Source organism: Phodopus roborovskii, unplaced genomic scaffold (genome assembly GCF_943737965.1).
Source record: "Phodopus roborovskii unplaced genomic scaffold, PHOROB, whole genome shotgun sequence".
In the NCBI taxonomy this organism is placed as follows: Eukaryota; Metazoa; Chordata; class Mammalia; order Rodentia; family Cricetidae; genus Phodopus; species Phodopus roborovskii.
Window position 1 is genome coordinate 6,759,846 of NW_026126578.1, and position 26,313 is coordinate 6,786,158.

The following is a 26,313-nucleotide window of genomic DNA, read 5'->3' on the forward strand; positions in this document are numbered from 1 at the left end:
GCTACTGAGGGGTTACCCCAGGTGGCATAACTTTAATTAAACACTCTGTGTATATGTGGGTGTAATTTTAAGTAAGCACAAAATAATGATTTCCTACAACTTTTTTCAAACATTCTTGGTTCATCTCTATTTCTAAATACCCATGTCTCTGATACCAGCACCATACATGAATACACATTCTTCATACACACACACTCACACACACACACACACACACACACACACACACACACACACACACACGATGAATGTACTCATGGTGTTTCTCCTCAGCTGATGTTCTAAAGCCAGGCGGCCTGGGATAGGAAAAGTTAGCAGACATTCCTGTTATGCTCAGAGCACTTCTCATATGTTACCATTGGATATTTTCACAAACATGAGCAGACGCAGACAGGATGACCCGTTCCATGTGAACAAATCCTCTAGAAGGGATAATGCCTAGAATGGGGATGTTTTGGGGGTCAGAAAGCTATGGGGATGCTGCTCTCATGTGCAAAATAAAGCTATGGTCGGAGTGACCCAGAATCAAACACCAAGAAAGGAGAATTCTCACATTAGGCAATGACTTGCCCATCAGAGTTATCTAAACAAGAAAGATATGTCACTCCCCATTACTGACAGTGGTCAGGCGGATGTCCATCCATAGGACTAAAAATAGAGTCTGTTATGAAGTAGTTATGAAGTACCAGAATGCAGAGGTTGGTTCTGAGCCTGCATGGGGGCTGAAGCTGTGTTTCTAGAAGTGGGTCTGTGTGCGTTTCTACCCATCATGTCCCAGCTGTGTGGTCTTGGCTGGAGGAGCAGGCTAAGAGCAAACCATGCATAGGGCTGTCCAGTACTGCTGACATCCCTAGGCAGTCTTATGCAGAAGTTCAGCAAGGTGCCTCGCATACCAAAAGTGCTTAATAAAGGCTGCTACTGTCTGTGTTCAGTGCTGAGTCTTGCCTCCAGGTGGCGCTGGATGCTCAGCTCAAAACCAGCTTAAATTTCAGCTGTGGCCTTTCCTCAGAGATTTCTAGATGCTGAGCTTCAAGCCTAAGGGAATGGGGGTGCTTGAAATGCCAGTGTGGTTGACACTGTTATGTCATGCTGTTGAGAGAAGTTTTAGTCAGAGGGGACTTTGGTGACTAAGAAGCTGCTGGCTGGCTGCACCCAGGGAAGCTGGCCCTAGGGAATCTACTTGGGCAGCTTGTGTCAACGCTTTCTCTGTACAGTCATGAGAAACTGTCTTCATGGTAATTTCAGTTATGAAGAAAAGGGAGTGTTTTAGACTTAAGTGTGATGTGAGATAGAATCAGGACCCATGCCCAAGGCTCACACTCTGGTACACTAGTCCTTGCAGCAGGGCAGGCCTGACAGGGTCCTTATTTTCCTACTTAGCAGATGAGGAAACTAAGCTTCGGGACATTAAGTTACTTTTGCAAAGTCATACAGTTAGAGTGGGGCCCTTTCTTTTTTTGAGACAGGGTCTCACTATGTAGCTCTGGCTGTCCTGGAACTTACTCTGTAGACCAGGCTGGCCTAGCACTTACATAGATCTGCCTGTGTCTGTCTCCCAAGTGCTGGGTTGAAGGTGTGCACCACTATACTTGGTTTTATTTATTTTTTGGAGACAGGGCTTTGCTATGTAGCTCTGGCCAGCCTAGTCATTAAGTAGACAGGCTGGCCTTGAACTTTGCAGAGATTGCCCTGTCTCAGCCTTCTTAATGCTAGGCTTACAGGCTTGTGCCCAGAGGCCCAGCTTGATATCCACATTCTTGTTATGAAATAGATTATTATCCACAACCTTTTGGAAGGTAATTAAGTATTTACTTAATATCTATTCGTATCTAGTATTTATTAAGGAAATTTCTTTTTTAATGAGGTGGTCCCAGGAATATAAATGTTTTATTAGGAGTTCCCAAGAAAGTTAGGAAATTTGATATTCCTGTCCTAGAATTTCTTTTTGGGGAAGTATCCAGAGAGCAAGCTCCCTCTTCCCACAGTCTGACTCTCCCTCCTCCCACATCTGACTCTCAATCCTCCCACATCTGACTCCCTCCTCCCACATCTAGTTCTCTCTCTTCCCTCATTGGACGCTCCCTCCTCCCGCATCTGACTCTCAATGCCCACGTTTTTGTACCCTCCTCCAGGTGTGGGTGGACGCTGGGACGCAGATCTTTTTCTCCTACGCCATCTGCCTGGGCTGCCTGACCGCTCTGGGGAGTTACAACAACTATAACAACAACTGCTACAGGTGAGCCCAGCTTCCAGAGCCTCGCAGCTGTCTACAGGGCAGGGCCCAGAGCACAGAGAGCTGCTCGTCAGCCCTGCCCTGCCCCCAGGACCACAGGGACTGAACACAACAAACCCACCCCAAGGCCGGCCTCGGTCAGAACACCAAGGACCTTGTTTCTGCACCCTTTTGCTTTTCACAGGTCCAGGGGGCCCTCTCTTGACCCACCCAGAGTGGTTGGGCCCTCTGTGGCCCACAGTCCTCTTGACCTCCTGGCCACATGGGGTCCAGGCAGGGAGGTAACCAAGGCTGTGGAGCTTCACAGGTCTGCAGCCCGCATGTCACTGTGCAGCTAAGACCCACAGAGGGCCAGGGACACTCAGCTGTGTGTGTGGGAAGGCAAGGGGAATAAGCTCATTCTGGGATCCCTGACTGCTATGACAGTGTTGGTGTCCTTACATGGAAGAGTCCAGTGCCTGGCATACAATAGTTGGACACCTGCTGGTGGATGGACAGAGAGAGTATCACACTGTGAGAGCCCGAGAGCTCCCTCCATAGGAAGGAGACTTTGAAGTTGTGATGGGGTACCACATGAGCACAGGCCAGCTGAGAAAGGGCATCTCACCTGTATCCACCCTATATATCAGCTAGCCACAGAGAGACACTACCCTAAAGTAAGGAAGTGATTGCTGATTTGTGGGTGTGAAAAGATGGAAGAAAACTAAAATGGAGTCCATTGAGAAGGGAGTAACTGGTGAAAGTCTACATCATCTCACACTTGGAGGAAAGAGACAACTGTTAAACTATTGCATCGGGAAGCCTCACTTCCCGTCTTGACTCCTACACATCGAAGGCATCTTTGTTTGCTCTGGGTACTTGTTGCTTTTATTTTTATGAATAAAAAGAAAATAGAGTCAGGAGAGCCAGGCATATTAGCATACAACGCCAGCAGACAGAGGCTGAAGCAGGATTGCTGTGAGTTTGAGGCAAGCCTGAGCTATCTGAGTCCCTGGCCAGCCTAAGATGCAGTGAGATCCTGTCCTAATCCTCCCCCAGGCCCATCCCAGCAAGGAGAATCAAATTAGTACAGATGTCATCTATATATTATTTAGCCCTAAATCAAATATAAAAATTATTTGTTGAATTAGAAGTCGTAAAGTGGCATGTAACATGTTCGGAGGACCATATATGTAAAGTTGAATGCAAGTGATTTTTTTTTCAACCAGCAACCAAGCAAGCTGAAAATGCAGAGTGTTCGGCACGGGTGTGGGGCTAAGAGAGGAGCCTGTCCCGATCCACAGCTGGCAGGGGTTCAGCAGGCAGGATTTTCCCTCCTCTCCCCGTCGCTCAGTGGAACAAAGCAGATGCCTACAAAAATCTGTTTGCAGATTGTTCTGCAAACAGGTCTGCCCAGCAGTCAATTAATCCTCTCTCCTGACAGCTTAGTCACCTCTGGAGCTCACGCAAGCCCAGCTCAGCCCCTGCTGACTTCAAAGCTCTGGTTACATAAGCCTTCCCCCAGAGACTGCAGGGACGGCAAGGTTGGGGAAGGCAAGAGAAAACTAGAAGGGACAGGCAGGGCCCAGCCTTGTGGGCTGAGTGTGCTCACAGGTGGAGACTGGCACCCTTGTACAGAGCTGAAGGGGCCAGAAGTCCCTGAGGACTCAAATAGAAGGAAGTGATCTGAGAGCCTATGGGGGAGATGGGATTTGCAGAAAGGGACTTTGGCCTTCCCCATCCTCATGGTGGCTGAAGGTAACTGCTCACAGTGGGGCCTTGGAAGCATTGATTCTTAGGAAGTGTCATTGAGCCCCCAGAAAGGGCAGCTGAGAGACCTGGATTCCCGGCTATCACTTCACCGAGAACTGACAATGGGACCTCACCTCCGATCTTGAGATTCGGAAGACCTAACACAGGGCTGGCCTTTAACACGACAGGAGAAAACCAGAAGGTAGCAAGCATGGAGTGGAGTGATGCCTCCTCTCCAGATCCTCCCATTCCTGCAGCTGGATACAGCAGGGCTATTTGGCTTTAGGTTGAGTAGAGGATGCAAAGGACACCTTGACTGGATTTGGGGTAGCAAGATGCTAGTTAACATGTAAGTCAGTCCCTGTTGCCTCAGGAAGAATGTGGTCCTCTCTTCACCTGGGCTGAATTTCTTCTACAGTAGAGGCAAATGAGGCTTTAGGCAGTAGTCAGAGTTAGCAGCTCACTGTGTCAGAAAAGGTCTTTAAAGCCCTAGTCCCAGGGCTGAGCATTTGTGTTCCTACTCCTGGGCTGAGGTTGACTAGGGAAATTGTCCTGCCTATGAGTGGGTGGATTTGGCTTCAGGTCAGGCTCAAATCTTCTCTTTGTATGTACATCCTGTGGTCCAAGCTAGTTCTTGGTAGTTCTTCCCATGGGGGAAAAATAATCCCAAGAATGATAGATGATAAGTCCAGTCAAGAAGATGGCAGTCAAATGTCTGCATCATGTCACAGCTAATGTCTTTAGTGTCCAAAAATAGGCTACATGGCAAAGTCGAAGTCAGTGAACCTGAGAGTTCCATTCTGCCCACCAGGTGGAGGGATTAGAAACAACCCATGACAGCCTGGCATCACAGCCCAATGTTCAGGAGGCAGAAGCAGGTGGATCTCTGTGTATTCAAGGTGAGCCTGGTCTACAGAGTGAGTTCCAAGGCAGCCAAGGCTACACAGAAAACCTGTTTCAAACAAAAACAAAAACAAATAAGCAAAAAATCCCAGCCCATGAGGCTGGCTACCAAATGCTTTATCATGGTCAGTCCCAAAGAAAAGACCTGCAGGGGGAACCATAGATCCAGGCTCCTAACTCCTTGTCTAGTACTCTCTCTCTACTGTGGCTTCATTACCAGAGTCAATGCTGGTTTGTTACCGACATTAGTGTTACCTTTGGTTCTATTACAAAAAGCCTGGTGCAACAAGACAGGAGAGTTCTCACCCTGTACATGATAATTGCAGAGCTCTGGGTAAGCCAGAGCGCACTACGGATGGGGGACAGGATGAAGGCGTGATAAGAAAACTGGAGTGTTAGCTGAGAGAACAAAAGGCTAGGGGGCTCTTGTGCATAGAACAAAACCACACTGTCATGCCTCAAACTACTTTTTATTTGCAACTACATGATTTCACGCAATTCTTCTAAATAATGACACAAAATAGATTCCCTTGTGTATAAATACATACTCTCCATAAAGTAAATGCTCAAAGGTGCTAGAACACATTGCCCACTCCTACAGTGTTTTCGTATCCAACAGAGTCAATGCACAATATATAAATACTTAAGTCCAATGTTAAAAATTCAGGCACTTGACTAACTTTAATAAAGTTTCTCAAACTATTTCAATGTATCTAAAGTGCATATAGATAGACTCCTTTAAGAAAGATTATTCTCAATAATTCTATAAAAATAAGTTTGATGGTTTAGTCCAGCTAACTTCACTACAAGTATGAACTTTTAGTATATAGTAAGGAATATTCTTCTATCAACATGACATCAACACAGTCAAGAGGACCTAGTGAGAAGCCAACACGTGAGGATTAATCCAGTGATTTCGGTCACAGTGCATTCCAGGAGGAGGCACCCACGTCACTGGAATTGGACGGTATGGTTTATTCTTCCTTCCTGGATTTGGATAAACAAATGGAACAGGAAGAGGGCAGTGACTCTGGTGGCCATTCCCTCGATGCATTCCTGCCTTTTTCCTGGGCAATGGGTGCCACACTGGAAGAGGTGCGAATATCAGTTCTGAAATCTGTAGGAAAGAGAAAGCATTAAGTAAATTCAAAAGAAAAAAACAAAAAACAATCCATGTTTTCAGTAAAGATGACCACTAGTGAAGTTTGTTTGGTTATGTTTAAATACGTGAAGAAAGAAAAACCCACACCTCATCAATAGGTCATGTGTATTTTCTGAATGAAGAAATAACTAAATCTTCAAGCAACAATGATCTAACACAGAATTAATGGTAACCCTAAGAACAAAACAGGTTTGAGGGTAATTAGTTAAGCAAGGAGTCACTCAGGGAACTTTTTCTCCTCAGGAATCAGAGCAGTGTTTGTTTCTTGATTCTTCCCTCTCTTGGTGTACAAAGCCACGCTCCCTTCCTTCTGTCACACCCCTCTGCCTGTGACCTACCCCATCTAGCAATGCAGGGAAAGCTGCATGACTGTGGGCCAGCTATCTTCTCTCTTTGAACCACAAGTACTTCATTTGGAAAATGCGAGGCTTCTCTGCCTACCCCACAGTGTGCCCTGCTCTCATATGGGGAAAGTTCCAGCAGCTGTCTACCCTGCCCACACTGACTGGGGCCCCTCTTACTGCTTCCCCACAGGGACTGTATTATGCTCTGCTGTCTGAACAGTGGCACCAGTTTTGTGGCTGGGTTCGCCATCTTCTCAGTCCTGGGCTTCATGGCGTATGAGCAAGGGGTGCCTATTGCTGAGGTGGCAGAGTCAGGTAAGTGTGCAGAGGTGGGATGTGGAAAGCCCGAGCTTAAGGGGGTATCTAAGGGGTGGGGATAATGTGGTCCCTGCAGCCTTCCTGTCCTGGGTATGTTTCTTAGAATGTGGCCACTCTCTTCACCTTCAGGGCAAGCCCTGACCTTGGGAAGCCAAAGGCTTCATTTACTCCCCAAGCTACTCCGTTTCCTGCCCCTGCCCCATCGCCACTCACTTTGGACTTGCTCCATCCTCTGCTCAACCCCAAGGTGTCATGATCACAAAGCAGCCTCTGGCATATGCTAAACAGCCTTGGGTTGTTGGAGCCATCCCATCCTCTTCACTACCACTTGGTCTACTCACTTCTGCACAGTACTCCACAGACTCTTTGCACATGCCACTCCTGTGCTTGGAGAACCTACCTCCCCTCCCCTCCTCCACCTCCTTCTAATATAGTATCATTATGCATGTCACAGCCTGAGTATATAGAGTTGATATGTTTGAAACAAATATGCTGTGATCAGGGTGATGGTTCACCATGATGACAACTCCTTCTTGACTTACATGGTACTTGGATTCTGGAAAGGCACACTGTAATAAAAGGTACTGAGGGTCCTGAGTATTGAATATAAAGAGGTTGGGTCAGATCAAAGTAGATGACATCAGCCCTTATTCTACAAATAATACAGAATATTTTGAAAGCAAAAAAAAAAAAACTATTAGAAAAGATTAACAAAAGTCATAATTCCTTGGCAAAACTACCAAGGAAAAACATTAATACAAATTGATAATGTATTAATAACTTTTTCATTGCTAGGATAAAATGCCACTAAGTAAAGCAACTTATGGAAGAGTTTGAGTTATACGTTCAGGGGATAGAACATCCATCATGGCAGGAGGGCATTGCATGGTATCAGGACCAGAAAGCTGAGAAATCACATTTCAACTACGTCCAGAAAGCAAAGAATGCCAGCAGGAAGTTGGGAAAGGCTATAAACTCTCAGATCCCACCCCCAGGGATATACTTCCTCTAGCAAGGTGACACCTCCTAAAAATTCCACAACCTCCCCAAACAGCACCGCTAACCATTCAAATACACAAGCTGATGTGGGAGAATTCTCATTCAAACCACCACGACTAATATCAACAGTGAAAGGGGGCCGGTGCTATGGAATAATCCATTCGTACACTGTGAAGATGAGTTGTTCTCATTGGTTTAATAAAGAGCAAACTGGCCAATAGCTAGGCAGGAAGAAGTTGGGTGGGAGAGCCAGACTGAGAGAACACTGAGATGAAAGAAGGCAGAATTGCCAGGAGACAGAGAGAAGGAAGGTGAACTCGCTGTGTTAAAGAAAGGTACCCAGACACACGGTAGAATGGATAGGAAATATGGGTTAATTTAAGTTGTAAGAGCTAGTTAGTAACAAGCCTAAGCTATTGGCTGAGCATTTATAGGTAATAAGTCTCTGTGTGGTTATTTAGGAACTGATGGAGGGACAGAAACTTTCACCTACGCATGGTGCCCAATACACATTCATATAAAGCCTAAGAAAGTTTTTTTTGGGGAGAGGGAGGTTTTGGGAGGATTCAGAACAGAGTCAAAACAACTCTGTGGATAAAGGTATTAGCCACACAAGCCTGATGACCTGAGTTTGATCCCAAGAACCCACATAAAGATAGGAGAGGACTAACTCCTTAAAGACATCCTCTGACCTCTACAAGTGTTCTCACACACACAACATTTATATGTGCACACACAATAGTTAAAATAAAAAAAAAAACTTTAAGTCTTTTTGAACAGTGAAGGAAGAGGCAGATCTATAGACTCCACAAACATTAGCATTAAAGTAAGAGGCTACTGTGAATAGCTTCAATGTGGATTTGATCACACGGGTATATGGGTGAATGTATTTTAAAAGCCAGTGTGCTCAGACTGACACAGAAGGAACAGCAAAACTGAACATCTGTATATCTTTTTAAAATAATTTTTTATTTAAAAATTGGGGGGCTGGCTCGTTGGTAGACCACTTGTCACCCAAGCATGACAGCCTGAGTTTGGATTCCCAGAATTCATGAAAAAAGCTGAGTGTGGAGGAGTTTGCCTATAACTCCAGCCTTGGATGGAGAAGGGAGAAGACAAGCAGATCCATGGAGCTCATTGGCTGGAAGGCATAGCCAGATAAGTGAGTTTCAGGTTCAGGGAGGAACCTTATCTCTAAAAATGAAGGTGAAGAGATAAGACACCCAACATCACCTTCAGGCCTCCACATGCATATTCACACACACACACACACACACACACACACACACACACACACACACGCATGCACAAATCCACACATGTGCACACACACGCAGGTGCATACGTGCACACACATGCACATACACACACGCACACACTCGCACACACGCATACACACATATGCACGCACACACACACACTATATATATAGGGGGGGTATGGCTATACACCACTACTAAAAAATTTAGGAATAATAATCTCCCATAAATTAGTAAACAATCATGATTCCCCACAAATCAGCTATGAAATATAAAAAACCTTTCAAGTCCACACTCTGCAGTTATTGCCATTTTTTTCTTTTCCTATAACAGAACACTTAAGATTTGGTAATTTCTGAAGATGGGGGTTTTATTTTAGCTGATAGTTTTTGGAGAAAAGAAGATCTAGTGGCTGCATAATGTATTGGAGAATCTTGGGTGGCACCATGAGACGTCCCATGCATGGCAGAAGCTCATAGGGAGTGAGGGGAATCATATAGGGAAGTGTGGGTACAAAGGAATTGATCCTGTCTAACAGTCTGCCCTGGGACAACCACTCTATTCTCAAAAGAACTAATCCAGTTCCCGGAGACAGACCTAGTCGCCTCTTCAAGACTTAATTGCCTCTAAAAACCCACCTTCTAACACTGCTACCCTGACAAGCACATTTGAGTATGAAAATTGGGCACGGTAGTACCTGGCACTGACCCAGAGGAAGATACAAGAGACAACAATAGAAACAAACTAATAGAGAAAGCTCACTGTAGTAAATACTGTGGGAAAACATGGCAATAAACTGATTAATGTGTCTTGACCAAGAGGAAATATTGCAGAAGTAATACAAGGTTGATTACCATTAGGAGTTCCATTAATAGTATGCACTGTATTTGTAGATTAACAACAACCTTGTATCATCTCCATAGTTATAGAACATAATATCATGTCTATATGTTAAAAATTATTAGGAGGGGATGGAGAGATCGCTCAGCAGTTATGAATGCTTGCTATACTTGCAGAGAACCTAGATTTGGTCCTCAGCACCCACATCAGGCAGTTTATAACCACCTGTAACAGCAGCTCCAGGGGATCTAATGCCTTCTGGCCTCCATGAACACTGAACTCATGTGGTCACATAAACTAACAGAGGTGTACATGTGTGCCATACATACAAATAAAAATAATCTTAAATTTTAAAAAAGTAATCAGGAAAATATCAATCGAAGGGTATTTCTAAAGTGATGTATGTAGAGAGCTGGCCATGGTGGTATACCCTTAGAAGCCTGAGGCAGAAGGACAGTGATGCCAGCCTGGGCTACACAGCAAGACTGCCAAAAAAAAAAAAAAGTATGTATTTAAAAGTTAAAAAAGTAATTATCAGTGTTCTTCTATATCTCTCATGGGGGAAAGATAGAGAAGCAACACAATATGTGTAGTTAATGTGCAAAAGAGGTACAAAGAAGGCTGGGAATCAGAGAAAATGGCTACCGTTGTGAAGGGCAGAACAGGGTGAAGGAGGGAGGGATGGGGCCAGGGTGAGTTGGGGGAAGGCAAGGAAACTAATTCCCAGAGTGTTTCCCTTAATAGCCTTGACCCTGGGTGATGTCTCACACCCCATCCAAAGTGGGGTGGGACCCAAAATGAAGTAGAAGCTAGTAACAGTGGCCTCACTTTGTTGTAGAATGACAGTGAGTTGTGTAGCCACAATGGATACTAAGGAGCACAGAACTAACAGAGAACAGACGTGGTGTGCAGAGCGGGTACTGGAGGTTAAAGAGGAGAAGACTATAGTTGCAGTGTATTTGGGTCAGGACAGGAATCTGAACCAGAGATTCTACTGAGTGGAATATGTGTACCGGGGTGGCCTACACTGGTAAATGTACATAGATCCCAAGGCTGCTATTTCCCTCTGAGGAGCAGATACTAGAATATACTGTATTGGAAGCCACAGGATATGTATGCTTGGACTTCTGGTTTCCATGTGTGGATAGAAACATGTGGACATGCACAGGAGGGATGAATGTGCTGGGGGAGCCACCTGCAATGACTCCCAGTCAGCAGACATGCCTGTGTTCAGGCCTGGGTTGCTAAACATCACCGTCTGCAGCCAGGGCCCCTTGAAGAGGCAATCAGGTCCAGGGCTGGACCAGGACACTGAAGCCAGATGAGGCTGAGGCTGTGCTCCCGAGAAGCCTGGGGACACATCAGGAGGCTGAAGAACCTACCTGAAAGAGCCCCCAATGGCCTGTGCTGGATCAACTTAAACAGTGAAGTAAATAATGATCATTACTGGATCATGGCCCCGAGAAAAAGACTGAGCACTGAGGAGCCCACAGGAGCATGAACCCATCACCTAGTGAGTGACCTTCTCCTGATGAACGGGTGTGAGGGAAGGAGGCTGATCCATCCTCACGCAAACACCATCATAACAATGGCTGTAGAAGCAATGATCAATGGAGGCTGAGACCACAGGGGAGGCTTAAAAGCAGGGTCCTATGTGCCTCAAAGTGCCCCTCCCCTGTGAGAGGAAAGACACTGCTTCACCATGGAGACGATGCCAACACCAACCTAGCTAAAGGATGGGGTCACATCAGCAGCCCGCCCATTTTGGTGTTTCTCTGAAAAGGACAAACAACACTTCCATGATTTTTTTTTTCCATGAGAACTGTTGGATTTCACTGGGATCAAGCATAAAAAATTATAAACACAAACATCTCAGTTTTTATTTTGCTAGCAACAAATAGTTGGGAAAAATACTTCAGAAAAAATAAAGACAAAAAGGCTGGAAAGGCGGTACAATGGTTAAGAGCACTGTCTGCTCTTCCAGAGGACCTGAATTCAGCTCCTAGCATCCACATGGTGGATCACAACCTTGTTCTAGAGGATCCATCGCTCTCTACTGGCCTCTGGGCACTGCACACAGACACAAAGGCAGGTAATAGGTCTAGAATATAAATAAATAAATAAATAAATAAATAAATAAATAAATACGGGCCAGGCATAGCCTGAGAGGAAATGTCCACAATGCCTACTCTCCTCTGTCTAACAACAACAACAACAACAACAACAACAACAACAACAAAAACCCTGCTCCAACCCAATAAAAAGGAAATAGACCAATAAAGGTGGGCAATTGTGTGACTAGTAAGCACCAGAGACACCTGGAAACACGGATTAAAACCAAAGTGATTGAACAATACATTGTCACTGTAAGGACTGAAAGAATAGCAGTGCCAACTGTGGGCAAAAACATGAAGCCTCAAATGTAAAATGATAGAACAGCATGACTGCATTTGAAATCAACATTTCGTAGGTGCTGTGTGGGGTTGTCACCCCAGCAATTCCATCTTAAACAGCACAAGCAACTTAATCTAAAAATTATTTTAAAAGCTGGAGAGGTGGAGAAGTGGCTCAGAGGTTAGGGACATGAACTATTCTTCAGGTAACAAAATTGCCTATGACTCAAGCTCTAGAGTATCTACCACCCCCTGCTGGCCTCCATGGGTACTGCACCCAGATACACACACACACACACACACACACAGACACACACACACACACACACACACACACACACACACACACACACACCTTAAAAATAATCATGTAAATAAATAGAGCAAAACCCTACCAATGGTTGTCCAGGATGCTGATAGAGGTGGTAAGCATCTAGAGGCGACATCTAAGAGTCACTTTCAGGTAGACTTTTCCTCTCTTGCTTAGACTCAGCTGCTGTCCAGTCCTGGTGAGAATATTTGAACAATGTGAAAGCAGGTGGGAGGTGGACACAGAGGCAGATCTGTGGGTCAGACTCTCCTGGTTTAACCTTGACCTTCCCAGACCCTCTGCACAGTGACACAGTTTTCTGCAGGTCCATGTTAACATGGCACTGTCAGCACAGTAGGGGCAGTGGATCTGAGTGGGACCTGGGTCCAGTGACCAGCAACTCTGCTGCATCCCTGCAGATGCAAAGACTGGAAGAGTGACCTCTCTCCCTCCCCTCCAGGTCCTGGGCTGGCTTTCATCGCCTACCCCAAGGCTGTCACGATGATGCCCCTCTCCCCATTGTGGGCTACCTTGTTCTTCATGATGCTCATCTTCCTGGGCCTGGACAGCCAGGTGAGGGGCAAGAAGAGAGAAAGGGATGACGGGGAGGGGGACATCTAGGTCATGGGTGGGGGATGGGAGGGGAGAACCAAGTCAGGTAAGGGGAAGGGGAGGGGAAAGAAGAACAGGGACTTGACAGGCCAGGTGCTACAGCTTCTAGACCCCAGGCCCTCTCCTAGCCACGGACATCAGGCCACCAAGCAGCCCTGCCACTTTCTTGGTAGCTTCCAGTCATAGACATGTCTATTTGGTGACCCTCCACACCTTCTTGTCTACTTAACTCCAATTCCCAATTTATTCCCAATTTAAGTGCTTTGAGCTTTTTTATTTTTGGTTTTGGTTTTAGTTTCCTTTGTTTTAATTTGTTGCAGTTATTTATTTACTTACTTATTTCATGTGTGTATATGTGTGTACACATGCAGAGGTCAGAGGACAACTTGTGGAGATTACTTCTCTACATTAACCATGTGGGTCCTGGGGATGGAACTCAGGTCCCCAGATCCCAATTCAATTTTTTGGAGAGGGCTGTTTGTTTTTCAAGACAGGGTTCCTCTGTGTAGCCCTGGCTGTCCTGGAACTAGACATGTAGACCAGGCTGGATTCAAACTCTTAGAGTTCTGTTTGTCTCCACCTCCAGAGTGCTGAGACTAAAGACAAACACCACCATGCCTGCCGGGCCCCCAGTCGAAATTTTTTAAATGATGCCCTAAGTCCTTCCATTCTGATAAATGACTCTCAGCCAGAGGTCCCTGCAAAAGCAGAAACAAGTCCTAAAGAAGGTGGACTGTGGCTAATTATAACCAAGGGTCTCCATTCCTACCAAGCCATGGAGCACTTGGGACACAAGGGAGACAGTTTCCTTCCTCGGGCCCGTGATGAGGTGTCTATGACCTGTTCTTGGCATCCTCTTGGTGCCTCAGCAGCTGTGTGCCCACAGGCCCCATGGACCTCCGTCCATCCCGCCCTCCCTCCCTCTGTCCTTGGAGCAGGTACCTTTGCTCTAGGAGTAAACTGCATGTTCTTGCCCCCTCATCCCTTGACACCAGCTTGTCCTCCCTCATCGCTTCTCTCCATGCTCACGTTCATTCTCCCTATGGCCTCTCTTTGCCCCACAGGCATAGACTGTAGGCCCTGCCTGCTGCTGAGCACAGCTGGCTGTCTAGGGCCCACAAGAACTGCTTCCAGCCATGTTGGTGGTGGTCAGTAAGGTGTGTGTCCTAACAAGCCTATGCTGTGCAGACTCTTCTGCTTTGACAAGGGAACAGCCATGATCCTCCAGCCGTAAGGGGAAAGCCGGTGTCCAAGTTAGCCAATGAGCACTGCTCCCACTCACGACCTTGCAAGAGTTATTGAACACACAAGGCCTGGCCTGTGTGTCTGTCAATCCAGCCACATTCATTTTCTCTCTGAAGCCAGAATCCTTCCCCAGAAGCCACTAAGCTGTGCTGCAGACACGTCGGCCGGCTGTTTCTGCTGATAGCATTCCCTTCCATTGTTGTTAGCAAAGCCTTTCAGAAATCAGGGCTCTCTGCAGCTGGTGTGTGACAGAGGTTCCTGCCTGACAGCGGGTGTGGGGCTGAGGCGTGGACTCTGCTCATGCCTCACCGAGTGGGGCTCACTGGCTCTTCTGCCATGTGCCTGGGCCATGTTCAGCCCACCCTCTGATAGTCACATGAAGGTGGACCCCAGTTCAATGCCTGGGTTTGAGAGTAGAAGCCAGTGTTTAGAGGTGCTGAGTGACTTGCTGGGGCAGATATCCAGGTCACTTGCCCCTTACCTATATGTGTCCACACCCCATACCTCATTAGCTTCCTGGGTAAGCAGCCTTCTTTGAATCCCATCTCCCTTCTGTAGGACCCTGGGGGAAGGCTGGCAGTATTGGCCGTTGTTGTGGGGCCAGTGCAGAGGACCAGGGTTGAGCATCAGCTCTGAATAGGTCCCAGCGGTGTGACTTTGAGTGCATCATCACCCCTCTGTAGGCCCCAATCCTTTTTGTGTAATGGACACACATCTATCTGGGAAGATAGATGTAAAGCAGACAACATGGTGGCTAGCAAACACAAAGGTGGGAGACCAACTCAGGAGCAGGTGGTTCACAGCTGGACGCTGCTACCAAGCACCTGGGTGACACAGCTGGGTGTGGATTTCCACCTGGCATAGGGCAGGGCACTGCCACAGTCCTAGAAGTCAAAGGCAATAGCCAGAGCCAGCTGGCAGCAGATTATCAAGCTCCGAGGACAGTTCTGAGACCCCTGCTTGGCCTCAAGCACACAGGCTGGGTCTCTTGTAACCCATGAACCCCAGAACAGGAAGTGACAGCAACGAGGGAGAAGGAAGCATCACAGTCTGGACTGCATGCCATGTGACCCTGGGCGGGAGCTTCCCTTCTATCAACATCTTTGTCCTGGTCCATTCAATGATGTACTGGAGCTAGTTGGTGCTGGGCTTGCTTTCATCTCTGTGGGATGGAGTGTGAAGGTGGAGGGCAGGAAGTGAGAAGGAAGCCCCTGGTATATGGATAGGGTGCCACGGCTGGCCTTTTCCTGGGCTTCATGTGTTGTATCTCTCCCTCTAGTTCGTGTGTGTGGAGAGCCTTGTGACTGCTGTGGTAGACATGTACCCCAAGGTCTTCCGGCGGGGCTACCGGAGAGAACTGCTCATCCTGGCCCTGTCCATTATCTCCTATTTCTTAGGCCTGGTGATGTTGACAGAGGTAAGTGATGTCAGCAGTGTTCCAGCACATTACAGCTCCAAGACCTCAGACCCTGTGCTGTGAGCAGACCCAGAGCCCTCTCTGTCAGGTACCTGGGTGCCTGCTCTTCCTCATGGGCACTGAGAATGAACACAGACTCCCAGCGAGCTCTGATACAAGGTCCCCCCTGAGTCAATACTGAAGGTGACTATTGCTAGACAGGACAACTCACGTGGGGACTTGTCGGGCCAGCCAGTTGTTTCCTAGTCACCCATTGGGAGACCCTCCAGCGAAGAGAACAGTGTTAGCTGTTGAGCCCAGAACTGGGTCCTTGTCATGGCCTCAAGTTCAATACTGGTTTTTCTGGAACATCTCTCAGAATAGCCCCCTGGGCGACATTTTCTGTGTTCCTCCTCAGCCTCCTTCCTGTCCTGCAGGTGAGGTGGGCTTCTCCATGACTCTGAATTGAGGTTATCTTCTAAACCATGTGCTCACTCCACCCCACAGCCGTTCTGTCCCCATCCTTTGTCAGGTATCTTTGGAAGGTGAGATTAGGTGTCTTTCTCCTCATGATGCACCAAGATAATTAATTCAGGGAATCGGGGATGGGGAGCTCTGTTGCTGAGAGACATGGAGGTTGTGTGAGAAATGGGGAGGAGTGGGGAACTGGAATCCATTATGCAGACGGGGTGAAACAGAGGCTAGCCATCTCCAGAGACCTCTTCCATGGCGTCCCAGGCCACAGTCTCAGGGAAGTTCCCGTTAGGCTTCCTGTCATCTTCCCACCCCGGGCCTCTGTGTTCCCAGTTCACTCCCTGTCCCTCTGGCTGTTCCAAAGACCCCTGGCCAGCCTTTCACCTGTTCTGTCGTCTCTCCTGGGGGAGAATAGGAACCTACCATGGTCAGCCCAGGGACCCTGGGGGCGGCTCAGGTCTCATGTCCATTGTGAGTTATTGCTGTTCTTACCTGCTGTCACATTAATGAGAGTGACAGTCGCTGTCTGAGAAAATGAGTGGGGTGAGGGTCCAGTTCCTGCTCTCCCTGCAGTCATTCTGCCTTGTGTGTCTCCATGAAGGGAGGCCGGGCTACAGTGAGTAGGGCCTCATTAAGCACTGGTTAATTGCACAGAGAGGATTCATTTGTCCCATACAAATTGGGGAGAGGCTTCACCTGATGCCTTGAAGAAGCTAATGGGAAGGTGTTGCTGTGGGTATCACTGACTCGGTACACAGCCTGCCCTAGGTTACCCCCAGTGTACAGAGCTCTTTGCAAGGGTGCATGGTGACTCCCAGAGGCCATCAGGGAGCCAGCGCTCCAGCCAGCCGAGACAATTAATCAGCAGGCATTTGGGCTTCACATGCCAGCCCTCCACCCCCACAGTGGGTTATCTTCAAGCCATTGTGCTGAAGAAGCTCACAGTGGGCCCAGTGAGCTATGCCAGCCTCAGTCGTCCTGGTAATTGCCTGCCAGAGCGTCTCTCTCATTTACACTTGGTTAAAGCTCAGGTCTAAGAAAAAGCCAGGCTACCCACTTCTTGTCTTCCACCACAGCAGTATGACTGGTGGCTAAGACTGTGGGCCCTGCCATTCAGTTCTCAGTCCCTATACTCAGCTCCATGACATGCCACTGCAAGTGGCCTTGCTTCTTGGTGTCTCAGTTTCCCTGTAGGGACATTGAACAGTAATAGTTAGGCCTGTTGTCGCATTGTTGGAGGAGGAGGGAACCAAGAAGTACATTGAGATGTGGAAACGTTAAAGCCAGTCTATCAATCCTTTAATGGGGCTGTGTGCTGAGGAAAATGTCACCAAGTGATGGCATATGGACATCAGAGCAGGAATTCTTAAGCTTTGTTACACACAGCCCCTTTTCACCCATGAAATTTGTATGTCACCCTAGGTATGTAGGCATATAAAATAGGTATACAGGGTCTGGAGTCATGGCCCAGTGCATAAGAGCACTGGCTGCTCTTGCAGAGGACCTGGGTATTATTCCCAGGACCTATGTAGCAGCTCACAGCTATCTGTAGCTTCAGTCCCATGTTCTCCAATGCCCTCTTCTGGCCTCCACAGGCATTTTACACATGTGATGATGTACAGACTGAATATGTTATACTGCAGGACTTAGAATGTCTTTAATGATTTTCAGAGCTGATCAATATTTTGGTTACATATATATAGTTCACAACTTCTGAAGCATGTTCATAGTCATTTCAGAAATTGTGACTCTGTCCTAATCCCAAGATAAATTTATTGAATGATCTTTTGTGCAACTCAAACAGTAGTTTTTAAAACCAGACATTCTGAGACTGGCAAGATGGCTCAGTGGGTAAAGTTGCCACCAAGCCTGACAACCTGAGCTTGGTCCCAGAACCCACATGGTAGAACAGGAGAACTGATTCCCACAAGTTGTATTCTGACTTGCACACATATGCAGTCTCATATGCATACTCTAAATGTAAAGTTAATATCAATCATTCTAAAAATACAACGCAAAGATATCCTAACTTGATACACATTGAGAAATGACTGAGAAAATACTGAAAGTCTTAGCTTTCCATAATTAAACTGTTAAGTTTCTGGGAGGACAGATACCTTTATATGTACAATAAAAACAATGCAGTTCATAACATGTAGTCTTGAATCTGAGATGTTTCAGACAGTGTTCACTGGCACTGAATAGCATGCAGGGTGTGCATTAGCTCAACCCCCTATGTTTTTCAAAGCACCAACATCACCAATAATGTTAAAAAGAGAATTTTTTTCCTGTAGAAATTTACTTCTGGCCCATTTCAGAAAATCTGCACACCAGGCCTCACACCCAAGCCCCCTAATAACCATTGGCCAGAACAGTGTGGTCAGACAGTGTGTGGGCTCTGCAGTTAGCCACAGTCTCCACATGCCCTGCACACTCAACCTGCTCTTCACCCTGATGTTATACGTGGTCCTGACTTCGTTATGATGTTACCTCAATCTCTGGAGGAGACTAATGATCGAACACATGGTCTCAATCTATGGAATATACATGATAGAATAGGAATGTGACTGGGGGACTCTTGTACCCCGACTTCCCCGACCTGACCATTCTAAGCTCTTTCACATCGTCTTCCCTGCATCCATGCTCTTTGGGTACCGTTCTACCAGGAACATTTTCCCTACAGATGTCATTTCTGCTCAAATCTAGACCTGGCCTCCCCTCCCCCTCCCTCCCACCCTCCCTCCCCCTCCCTCCCCCTTCCTTCCTCTCCCATGCTCTCAGCACCACCAAATCCTCATGAAGGAGACTTTGAATGGCAGTTTCCACTGAACTTCATCTTCAGACTCTGATGGTTATCCCTTCACACCAGAATTCCATGAGCAACAAATCTGCGGCTTCCTGGGTTCCTCCTATTTCATAGGACCAGCATACCTCCTGCCATGTATGCCAATCATCTCTAGTTTGCTCACAATGCCTACCATCACATAAATCGTATGTGAAGAGCTACATTGTACTGTTTGAGGGAGAATTACCAAGCAGTCTGCTAGGGATCTCTAGGGAAATAGAGTATAAAAAAGGGGTTCACTAGGATGGCTTACATGGTTGGAACTGCTCCCTGCAGAGAAGAACCTGGTAGCTACTTGGCCCATGAAGCTGGATACCCCAGCAGTTGTGAATTGAAACTGGAAGCCCAGGAAGATCACTTGAAAGCCATAGGATTGTGTCTGTGTTGGAAGGCTGGAGAAGCTGGGGTCCATGGATGGTGGTGGAGGCCTCGATAGAAACTCTCTTTACTAGGTGAAGACATGTTTTCCTCACATTTCTTTCTATCTGGGCTTTCTGAGGGAAGACACTGCCTAATCTGAGGCCAGGTTTTTTTCACTTTGGTCAGTCCCTACTGTCCCCCAGTGGCAAGTTGATCCTGATTTTGGTCAAGTTGACATTAAGGCCAGCCATCAAGGGGCCAACTATGTGTTATAGAGCTGGCCCAAAGGCAACCCTTCATCAGTAATTCATCCCAAAGATGAGTTATGCACCTACTTTGTGTTCATTTCTGAGCTCTGGGCAAGACAGCTAGTAGCACGTCACAGAGCCCATGCTCCAGGTGATTCTGCTTACACCTTGTGGGGACCTATGTGCACTGGGCCCTGTGGTGAAGGCTGGAGGCACAATAAGGGCAAAGGTGGGAGCTTACTGGGCAGAGCTCAGAGCTCTCAGCTGCGTACAGGCGTCTTCTAGGATTAAACAGTGAGTTCAGACAATGAAGTCTAGAAGCCTGAAGAAAGGGCGAGGCTGAGGAGGGAGGGCTTCTCAGAAGAAGTGACATTTTGGCTGAGCTTTGAAAGAACTTAACCAAATGCAAAGTGAGGCCACTTTGCTGAGATTGGGTGGTGGGACAGATTGGAAGGAGAAAGGGTAATTTTAAGCCTCTGAAAAGATGGCAGAGAGTAAGACTAGCAGCAGTGAGGCTGGCCTGGAAGCTTCTGGAGCTGACCATCTGGGGAGAGGTGTTGAAGCCGTCTGCCCTCCATTCTGGTTTCAGTGAAACCTCTGATGCCTATCGGCCACCTACAACCATGACATCTCTGCAGGATAGAGCCTTGTGACAGCCAGCTGCAGAGTGTAGCACAGACTAGAGATGAGGAAATTACTGGCTGGCAGCTGCCAAAGGAAAGAGAGAGGACTCAGTGGAGGGTGGCCACTGACTGTTCTGTCTGTCTCTGTGTCTTGCCCACAGGGAGGCATGTACATCTTCCAGCTTTTTGACTCCTATGCCGCCAGTGGCATGTGCCTGCTCTTTGTGGCCATCTTTGAGTGTGTCTGCATTGGCTGGGTATACGGTAAGTGGGGGCTGGGCCCCTGGGACTGTAACTGTCTGGGCACTATCCCTGGGGACACATACTACTGTGTCCTGCTGCCATAAGGCCTTCCTGTTTTTATGCTGGCATAGGGTGTTCAGGACCCAAACACCCTGCTCTCTGACCAATCCTACCCTAGGATCAGCTTCCCACCTTGAGAAATTTGTGTTCCAAAGAGAAACTTCAGGCAGAGCCGCTAACAGGAGCCACACCCTCATTCATTTCACCTTCTGGTCCTCACATAAGCCAGGATGAGAGCTGCTGTCTCAAGCACAAACAGAATGTAGCTTGGGAATAATAACCTCTCGTCATACAAGCAGCCCAGAAGGTCGTGGCCTCGAGAGCCCAATACCCTGGGAACCCCCGTGTCCTCACCTCACTTGTCCATTGTGTTCACTGGTCTTGCGCCACTGTGAAGAAAGTCCTGACATGGCTACTTCAGGAGTGGAGGGCTAGCAGAACTCATGGTTCCTGAGTTCAAGCCAAGATCGGGTGATTTCATTGCTTCCGGTCCTGGTGAAGGCCTCTCATGGTGGGAGTATGTTTTGGAGAAAGCCATCACATCTCTAGCCAGGAACAGAAAGCCACACCACCGCTGGCCTACTTCCTAGAGCACAGTAGGAAATCTCACCTTTATACCTAATAATGCCACCCAAGGGACCCAGATTTCCTTGCAGGTCCTCAAGCCCAGGCACTCTGTGTCCTGTGCTGGGGAAGGTAGGCCCACCTCTCCTTTACTGTGAGACATGTTTGTCTGCGTGTTTTCCTCCGGATAGGAAGCAACCGGTTCTATGACAACATCGAGGACATGATTGGCTACCGGCCACTGTCACTTATCAAGTGGTGCTGGAAAGTTGTGACCCCTGGGATCTGTGCGGTAAGGCCTGCAGAAAGCCACCTCCAGTCCCTTCACTTGCTTACTAGCCACTCTTCAGCTCCAGCCAGCTCGGCTGAGGCTGGCCCTGAGGAGGGTCACATAGCCCAGGGCCCTGCCACCTGCCACTGCATGGAGCTGATGTCTCAGGTCTGCCTCTGGGCTTGCCAAGGCAGGTCTCACTCAAGTTCCCACCTGTGTGTTGAATGACCCTGAACACGTTTGTCCCCTGTCAGGCCTGACACTGGTCCACCTCTCTGGGGGCCAGGGGCTTGCAAATGTGAGTGAGGAGATTTGTTACTGAGAGGGTGACAGAGGTGAGGAGAATGTCAAGGTTTAGGCTCTGTCCTTGGAACCAGACCACAGACCAGCCTTGGTGAGAGGAGGCTTAACATAGAAAAAAGGTCTCGCTATTCTTTGCCCTGTCTTTGGTTCTGGGGGGGCATCTGAGCTTATCTTCCCAACTGAAGGGGTCAGAATAGCAGACTCAAGATAGCCCTAAGATAAACTCTGAGTGGGAAGAAGCCGAGAAAGACGATCCTGGGAAAGGGGACAAATAGCACAGCTCTGGAGAGGCCCCAAGTCCCCTGAGAGTCTGGACCCCAAGGCCACACACAGGCCTTGTGTTCTGACAGTTGGATCAGCTTCCTCCATGGTTCTACCTCTGGCTCACTATGGATGGTTGAGGTGCCTGGGCCCTTGGAGTAGGATAGGGCTGAGGGGCACCGCCAAGAACCTCCATCTGCCTCTCCACAGGGCATCTTCATCTTCTTTCTGGTCAAATACAAGCCCCTCAAGTACAACAATGTGTACACATACCCGGCTTGGGGCTACGGCATTGGCTGGCTCATGGCTCTGTCCTCTATGCTATGCATCCCACTCTGGATCTTCATCAAGGTGTGGAAGACAGAGGGCACCCTGCCTGAGGTGAGCAGTTGGTAGAGGGCCTAGGGGTAGGGGGATGGGTCTGGATGGAAGGGGAATTGTGGCAGGCTCCTCTTTGGTAGGTGTTCATCCTTAAAATGTACCAAAACAACCTCTGTGAGATGCCTGGGTTAAAGCCAGATTCTGTGAATTCTACCTCAGCCTCCCTACCTGCCAGACAGGCTGGCAGCACCCCTTAATTGATAGAGGGTATAAGAGGTCTGGGGATTCCCACAGGGAAAGCATTTGAGTCAGGATCTGAACTGAGGTTTGGCCAAACATCAGTTATGACAGGTCACACAAGTACCATCCAGAATGCATCCTCCAGCTCCCTGCCTAAGAGGGCCTGGGCTCCAGCAGAGGCAGATGGATGGGGAAGGTCTCCTTTGTTGCTTACAGGAAGTGTTGGTCAAGGGCAACTGGTTAATTGATACTGAGTCCAAACTGTCCAGAGGAAATGGACAAGGGACTTTAAAACCTCAGCCTCAGGACCCCTGCTCAACCCTCCCGCCTCCTGGTTGTTGTGAGCCCTTTCCTGGTTTCTTCCTGTCACCCTAGCTCATACCCTGCCCACCCAGACAGCAGTCTTGTTACAGAGTGAGCCTCGGATCCTGTCCGGCCTCAGGCCTTGAGACCTTGAAACCTTGAGACCTTCACCTGTCCATTCACATCCCGAGCCAGGCACACAGGAGGCACGGTTAATCAGCTCCCATCAGTCTGAGTGTTAATCCTACCTAGACAGTGTGGCTTCCACCTGAAAGAGGAGGCCCAACCTTGTCCTCAAGTACTAAGCCACCCCAAAGTCCTTGCAGCTTTTTCTCAGGTAAGGGCCCATGCTCAGGAGGGCTTCCTAATCCTGGTCCAAGGGCAGTGCAAATGGTGCTGATGTTGGGCCCATGCTTCGGATGCATTCTGAGAGATTGAGGCTACACATCGAGGCCAAATTAGGGATGACGTCTAGCCTCTAAGCATAGCTTGAGGAGCTCAGTACATGGAGCTTCCCCTGCACTGCAGTTGGTATGGTGACAAACCCAGGGTAGGGTAGGACTCTGATTAACCAACATTCACATCAGAAGCCCTGGAAGCCTCTCACCCTCTCGACAGCGCCTGCCATCCTGGCCCACAGATAGAGGGATGCAGCCAGAGATCAGCAGACTGGCTGGCACAACCATCAGGCCACTTCAAAGCCCAGCTCCCCCTGCTGCCAAGGCAGGGATGCAGTGGCAGGCCCTGATTCTGGCTCTGTAGTCTTGGTCACCTTCCACAGCCATGCTGCAGAGCTTGTCTCCATTTCCTTGCTTTTTACCTACTGCCTGGAGTAGGACCTCAGCCACCCCCATTTCTGGTGGTGGGAACTCAAGGAGGTAACACCTCACCCAGAACTGAGGAGCAAGGTAGAGCCAGGGCCTGGCCCACGGTCTGATGGCTCCATAGCAGCAAGGAACATGTGTTCATCTGGGGAGGCAGAAGTGGACGGACCCCAGACCCCAGCAGCATTGCTCATACAGCCTTCTCCTCTCCAACCATCTAGAAATTACAGAAGTTGACAGTCCCCAGCGCTGATCTGAAAATGCGGGGCAAGCTTGGGGCCAGCCCACGGACGGTGACCGTTAATGACTGTGAGGCCAAGGTCAAGGGCGACGGCACCATCTCTGCCATCACAGAGAAGGAGACACACTTCTGAGTCCCCACCAGCCACTCGGATCCTTTTCCCCCATTTCTTCCCTGCTTGTAAATGAATCCTGAACCTTGTACTTCACCTAATGTTTAGGGGCTTGCTCTTCTGCACAGGACTATTAACACGTTAACTCCCAGCCAGCCACTGTGTACCCTGTACCCTTGCCTCACTCCTGTGATCATGGGTCTTTCCACCTTACCAAGATAATTCTGTACAGTGACTAGCAGATCCTGGCCCAGGGTGGCTCAACCCATGTTTTCTAGAATCCTTGTATTATATTGCCAACCTTCATGCTGTGGGCAAGTGGGGCGAGGGAGCAGTTCCTGTCCACCTCTGGTTTTAGCCACTCCTGACTTTGTCCCTGAGCTTCTCTGGACATCCTCCTCTGCACCCTAGGGACAGTTTGTTTTGTTTTGTTGTTTTCTTTTGGTCTTCCCCCTTTCCAATGACAGGACCTTCCACATTTCAAAGTTGCAAGACATCAAAGAAAGCATCCCACCATCCTCAGGGCTCCTGAGTAATCAGGGGTGGACGACTGTCTCATCCAGTGACTGCAATCACTCCCTTCTCTCCCTTCTCTCCCTTCTCTCCCTGTGCTCAGTTTCTCCATCTCCCAGGTTGAGGGAGAGGACAGAGTAAAGTCTTCCCCTGGAAGCAGGGAAAGGTTCCCTGCCTCACTGCCTGGAAGGGCTGCTCTGACTTTGACCTGAGGAGACTGGCAGGCCTCTTCTCTAGCCCTCTTTGCTATGAGGCCCCCACCCCCACTTAAACTCCCCTTCCTCCCCCTCCCTTATGTTAAGTCAAATCTATCACAAACTATGTTGGGGAAGCTTGTTTTCCTAACAAATGGAGTTTTATCTTAGTCCTGATCCCTGGAGACCAGCCCATCCCCAGCCCCCGTGGCAGGGGGTCCCACCATCCGTCCAGCCTTCTTGACTGTCAATCTGTCCCTCCTTATTAGGTAGGGATGGTCAGGGGGCCACCGCCTCTTCTTGCAGCTGCCTGGCCAGGATCTATGGCCATCCTAGCAGAGGAGCTACAGTGAGGTTAGGGCTGGATTCCACCCACAGCCCTGCCCCTATTACACCCTTCCCTCCCTCTTATTGTCCCCTGCCCTCTTCTCTACTTTCCTGCCACTCCCTGTAGATCCTGTGGGCAGACATATTATTCTGGAGTCATTGCACCTGCCTGGGTGTGAGGAGCCTTCACTTACCAGAGGGAGGAACTGGGCATCCATCCCTCAGGCTCTTCCTCGGAAATGGAGAGTAGATGTGGTCCCCAGGGGGAGGCTGGTGCTTTGCCCTCCTGCCTGGCTCAGACCTCTTGGACTGACCTCTCTCTTCCTCACCTGCTGGGTTTTCAAGTTGCTTTGTCTGCCCAGCTATTGGGGGATGGGATGTGGGGGAGTGGTGTCTTTCTCTCTTCCTGTAATGTCCTGGATTTGTCTGGTGGAAAGGTGAGACTTCTTCACACTAAGGCTCTGGTGTCCTGTCAAAGACCTGAATGCTCCATGTCCCCAAAGCTTCTGGACTCTTAGCTGTTCTGCTCAGCACCCCACATCCCACCTCTTCCTAAAGCCTGAGGTGGCTGAGCCAGTGCCCAGCACCCCCCCCCCCAGCTAACTGGGCACTTGTCCAGGGCACCCATCCCCAGTTGCTCACAAACAGGCCATGAATTCCTTCTGGGAAGGCCAGCATCATACTGAAGATGACCTGTGGGGTTGGTCCTCAACTACTGTCCCCTACCACCCCTGAGGAGGGAGGCTGCCCATTGCTGCTATTGCTCCTCACCAACTCTCTCATGGACAGATAGATGGACAGATCCCTAATGCCTGTCAACACAGACACACGTGTTGACCATGTGGCCCTTAACACTTGACACTCTTAACACTACTCATGGGGCAGGGTAGAGGGAGGCTTGTGGATTGGGGGTTCCTGTTTTTGTTTTGTTTTGTTTTGTAATTTCATACTAGTATTTGGGTAACTGTAGGGAGGAGGGGAGGGAAAGAGGGAGCAAGGGGACATGTCATTGTGACAACTTTTTTGATATTCATTAGAAATGATACAATATATCCTTTCTGAGATATTTACAGTATTATTAAAAATGAAAAGGGTTGGAACGTTTTGCATAACAAACTTTTTATTGGCAACCCAAAGAGCACAAGATTGTCTGTCTGCTCCTTTTTAAAAAATTAAAAGATATGGATCAACTCCCAGGTGGCTGTTCTGAGCAGGAGGTATTTATTGGGTTTTCCTCCTAT

The 26,313-nt window shown here is 48.4% G+C and overlaps 1 protein-coding gene across 1 annotated transcript in view; it reads left to right on the forward strand.

Annotated features, from left to right (window-relative positions):
- Nucleotides 1–24,344, forward strand: part of Slc6a11 (solute carrier family 6 member 11) — a 109,124-nt gene extending 84,780 nt beyond the window's left edge. The window contains exons 7-14 of the mRNA XM_051203690.1: nt 2,133–2,236; nt 6,564–6,688; nt 12,953–13,065; nt 15,629–15,766; nt 20,457–20,559; nt 21,354–21,454; nt 22,208–22,378; nt 23,907–24,344. Of these exons, the coding sequence (XP_051059647.1) occupies nt 2,133–2,236; nt 6,564–6,688; nt 12,953–13,065; nt 15,629–15,766; nt 20,457–20,559; nt 21,354–21,454; nt 22,208–22,378; nt 23,907–24,059 (1,008 nt within the window). The 3' untranslated portion in view covers nt 24,060–24,344. The remainder of the gene's footprint in view (nt 1–2,132; nt 2,237–6,563; nt 6,689–12,952; nt 13,066–15,628; nt 15,767–20,456; nt 20,560–21,353; nt 21,455–22,207; nt 22,379–23,906) is intronic.
- The last annotated feature ends 1,969 nt before the right edge of the window (nt 24,345–26,313 follow it).